The 4,839-nt window shown below is 39.9% G+C and overlaps 2 protein-coding genes across 2 annotated transcripts in view; both read left to right on the forward strand.

The window, feature by feature from the left end:
* KTI12 (KTI12 chromatin associated homolog) overlaps positions 1-1,798 on the forward strand; it is a 2,212-nt gene extending 414 nt beyond the window's left edge. The window contains exon 2 of the mRNA XM_005872521.2: positions 7-1,798. Coding sequence (XP_005872583.1) covers positions 7-816 — 810 coding nt within the window. The 3' untranslated portion in view covers positions 817-1,798. The remainder of the gene's footprint in view (positions 1-6) is intronic.
* Positions 1-4,839, forward strand: part of TXNDC12 (thioredoxin domain containing 12 (endoplasmic reticulum)) — a 19,610-nt gene that overhangs the window by 10,726 nt on the left and 4,045 nt on the right. The window contains exon 3 of the mRNA XM_005872480.2: positions 4,032-4,084. Within this exon, the coding sequence (XP_005872542.1) occupies positions 4,032-4,084 (53 nt within the window). The remainder of the gene's footprint in view (positions 1-4,031; positions 4,085-4,839) is intronic.

The raw sequence follows: 4,839 nt of genomic DNA on the forward strand, positions 1-4,839 counted from the left end.
ATTAAGGGCTTCCGCTACGAGCTCTACTGCCTGGCGCGGGCGGCGCGCACCCCGCTCTGCCTGGTCTACTGCGTACGGCCCGGCAGTCCGAGCGGCGAACCTCGGGTGGCGGCTGCGGAGGAGAAGCAGAGCGGGAACGTCAGTGTGAGTTGGCGGCCGCGCACCCAAGAGGGAGGGAGACCTCCGGCAGCGGGCGCCCGCGTCCTGAGGGAAGCGCGAGCAGTGGACTCGGTAGTAAATGGGGGAACCCAGGCACACCTACTTACGGAACTGGAGCCGAAGGAAACCGGGACTCCAGATCTCCCAGCTGTCGTGATCCCTGATTTCGAGAAAGCTGCAAACCACGTGTCCAGTGCCTTGTACCCTCCCGAACTTCTGGAGGCCCTAATGCTTCGCTTCGAGGCTCCGGACTCGCAGAACCGCTGGGACCGACCCCTGTTCACCTTGGTGGGCTTAGAGGAGCCGTTGCCCCTCGCAGAGATCCGGGCTGCACTTTTTGAGAACCCTGCTCCTCCACCCCATCAGTCTACCCAGTCCCAGCCCCTTGCCTCCGGCAGCTTTCTGCACCAGCTGGATCAGGTCACCAGCCAGGTGTTGGCGGGACTGATGGAAGCGCAGAAGAGCGCAGTCCCCGGAGACTTGCTTAAGCTTCCTGGGACCACGGAACACCTTCAGTTTACCCGGCCTTTGTCCATGGCCGAACTGAGCCGCCTCCGACGCCAGTTTATTTCCTACACCAAAACGCATCCTAATAATGAGAACCTGCCTCAGCTGGCCAACATGTTTCTGCAGTATCTCAACCAGAGCCTGCTCTAACCAGAGGTGTTTGGTGACAGGCCGTGGCTCCTTGTCTAACCTCTACTGCCCTGTATTTCTCTGAGAAAAATAATCTGAAGGTCTGCAGAGCATACTGATGTGCGGTACTAGAGCTGTTGCGACTGACTCACACTTTGCAGAATGCCCCTGTGCCAGGCCTTGAGTTTAGACTCAGAGCATACTCTGAGACTAGAAAAACTGGGGAACTAGCTTGAAGGATCTTGGCAAATTTCCTCAGAGGACAGAGCTCAGATGGACAGGGCTTGCTTAGATTGGGATCTACTTGGGATATCCCACTGCATTGACTTCCCCCAGCTGAACTGTGGGAAAGCAGACTGGATGGATGAATTGTTTTAAAAACACTTGTGAACAGAAACTTAAGATGGCACAGTTCTGCATCTGCACTGGCCCTTCTTTCATACCACAAATAGTATTTTTTAGTACTGTACCTAAGATTTTTGCTAGTCTATCCTGGGTCTGGAGGTCACAGATAAATCCACTGGTTTCTGTCCTTGGGAAGCTTTGGTTCTAGTGGAAATAAAAGACATATTTTATTATGTCTTTTAATAATAAAAGACATAATAGCCACTAGATTATTTCATTTAATAAAACCTTTTAGAAAGAGTCGGCTGGAATCTCTTTCACTTAATGTAACTTAATGTTCATATAATTAATGTAACATTTTAGATCTACATACAGGGGTGGGCAAAAGTAGGTCTACAGTTGTGAGTACATGAAAGTTTATTGTATTATATTATTTTCCATACAAACAACTGTAAACCTACTTTTGCCAACCCCTATATATTTCTGCTGTGCCTTTGAAATAGTACGTCAATAGTGCGTATTGAGATATTTTGTTCTAATCTAGAGGGATTGTCACTTCTGTAATTTGTGCTTCACTGTGTTCTGAGGCAAATGTCGCTTTAAGTTTGTCTTTCATTCTTCCATTGGTTATTTATTAAGCCAACGATAGGTACCTGTCTTACCAGTGCTTGTGATTTTTTAAAGAATTGGGTAATATTTGCCCTTGAGAGGTTAATAGTTTGTTGAGAAATACAGACAAGTAAACAGATGATTACAGGACATAAGGGGCTGGTGGTTAGAGGGTGGTCACAGAATGCTTTAGGAGTCCAGAGGAGGAAAGGATTGACTAGCTGTTGAGAGAAGATTGTTTTGCAAAAGGCTTCAGAGGGATTACTATGTAAACTGCCACTTTAGAACAAGGGTCAGCAAAGGGCCAAATAGTAAATATTTTAGGCTTTGTGGACCACAGCCTCCCTGTTGCAGCTTATCAGCTTTGCCACTGTAACACAAAAGCAGCGATAGTCTAAAAATGAGCTCTGATCGGTGTGGCTCAGTTGGCACATGCCTAGGTTGTAGGTTCAACCCCAGTTGGGGCATATATGAGAGGCAGCCAATCAATGTTCTCTTTCTCCCTCTCTAAAAAATGAAAATTAAAAAATCAATAAACAAGTCCTTGGGTGAGGATTAAAAGAAAGAAAAAATATCAATGTGTTTTAACAAAACCATGTACACTGAAATGTGAATTATGTTTAATTTTAACATATCACAAGGTACTATTCTTTAGACTTGTTTCAATCATTTAAAAATGTAAAAATCATTTGTATCTCAGAGCTCTACAGAAGTAGGCAGTGGGCTTGATTAGGTCTGCTGATTGTAATTTGCTGACCTCTGTTCCAGAATGCTGAACAGCAGTTTGCTTTGGAGAAAAGAGAGCAAAACAGATTTTTCTGTAAGTGCAGGGATATGTTAAAAAAATATTTTAAAAAATAGGTTGCCATGCTTGGTAATGTATTTCTTGCTTATCAGGTAATCTATACCACCTTTTGTTTCTGATATATGAGCGAGGATTCCTGCCACAAATGGAGGTTTGGACTAAGAAATCTTTAAGTCCTCTTCCAATGAATTCTGGATTGCCATTCTAAATTGAACTAAACTATACTGGTTAGAAAGAACATTAGTTTTGGAGTCAGATTTATCAATTAGTAAGTTGCAGAATCTAGATTTTATGTGGCCAAATATTTAATCTCTTTGGAGTCTCAGTTTTCTCATTATTATAATGAAACCATTAATAACATCTCTAAGGATTATTGGAAGGATTTAAGTGAGATAATGCGTATAAAGCACATAGCACCATGTTTCATAATAAAAGTTTATTACATTTTGCCTATTATTATAGTTACCTGGATCCCACTTGTCACCTAAGCTTGCCGTATTCATTTGCTTTATAACTTTTTACAAGTATTAGAGGCAGAAATCTATCCTAAGTTTGAAATCTATCCTAGTTGGCCTCTGATGAGTTGATAATTCATTTGACACTTACTAAATTAATTAAATTAATTAGTTGATGTGTATTTAGAGTAGTGCCCAGTACAAATTAAATGCTACATGCGTGTTTGCTATCAATATGATTTTATATGCCAGATGTAGGGGATATAGAAACAGCTAAGAGTTCCTTAAGGATCCAAGTCTGGTGGGGGGGAGATGGGTAAATATAATAAATCAGTGTAGTAAATACAGTGTTATACAGTGTATGATGATGTATTGATACGGTGGTTGGATGATGACTGCTTACCTAGGATCCTCCCGCAAGTTGTCATTTGAACCTTGAGAACTTGGAGAGCTTCATCTGGCCAAGACTGGTTCAGGTGGATTATGTCACTCATTACTTAAAAAAAGAAAAATTTTTTTTTCCTCCTTGATTGTAAAAATTACATTTAATTGTAGAAAAATAGAAGAAGTATAGTAAAATCCATAATCCCATTATTCAGGAATAATGTTATGTTTTGTTATATTTCCTTTGGGCTGGCTCTTCTGTACATATTTGTATAATTAAAACCAAACTACAGCTAATAATTTTATATTCTAGTTTTTAATTTAAAATTATACCAATGAAAATTTTTATTAACATTTTTAATAGTTATGTCACCTTAACAATTTAAATCTGATGTTTTCTACAATCTTTTCTCCCTAGCTTTAAAGTCCAAATTTACAGAATTTACAGTAATGTCAGAATTATCAGTAATTTTGTTATAATAATCTGTTATTGAATAGGTTGTCTTAAAATTTTCCCAATTGGAATCATACTATATGAATGTGCATTAATCTTTGTCTTCATAAATTGGTCATTTTTATTAGGATAGATATCAAGAAGTGGAATTGCTAGATTATAATTTCTTTGTTTTGTTTTTAAGTGGATTGCCCCTGATGGTGATTATCCATAAATCCTGGTGTGGAGCCTGCAAAGGTAAGTGCAAATGATCAAACCTCAGATGCGTTCTGAAATACTAGCATTTAAAAATAGGAGTAGTGACCTTCACCCAGTGACTGCTGATTGCTTTAAAGCAGGGGTCCTCAAACTACAGCCCGCGGGCCACATGCAAATACAAATATTGTATTTGTTCCCGTTTTGTTTTTTTTACTTCAAAATAAGATATGTGCAGTGTGCATAGGAATTTGTTCATAGTTTTTTTTTTAAACTATAGTCCGGCCCTCCCAACGGTCTGAGGGACAGTGAACTGGCCCCCTGTTTAAAAAGTTTGAGGACCCCTGCTTTAAAGGATACCAAGGAAATATATGACATAGATTCCCTGCTCCCAAGAAATTTGCAATTATATTTGCAGGGGGTTGGAGGGTAAGGCAGTTAAGATAAGTAGAGTATGAGATTAAGTGCTAAAGTCATATGGACAGTAAATGTTAGCAGAAGCTGAAATGTACAGAGGGACATGAGAAGGTTAGGAAAATCTTCCTGCAGAACTTGAGAATCAAATTAGAACCCAAGGTTATTTTACTTGGTAGTGTGTATTTTTTCTGCTATACCACCCTGCCACTTCCAAGTCAGATTTTTTTCTTTTGTTTCTTACGCTATACTTATAAAATCCTAGTTGGAAACGGAGTATAAAATTAGTGTGAATAATTAGTGTAACATAAATACATTAGTGATATTGTTACTCTTTTGTCTATTACTTCTTTAGTAGGAGTTACTGAAATGTGTAAAAAAGC

Source organism: Myotis brandtii, unplaced genomic scaffold (genome assembly GCF_000412655.1).
Source record: "Myotis brandtii unplaced genomic scaffold, ASM41265v1 scaffold382, whole genome shotgun sequence".
Classification (NCBI taxonomy): Eukaryota; Metazoa; Chordata; class Mammalia; order Chiroptera; family Vespertilionidae; genus Myotis; species Myotis brandtii.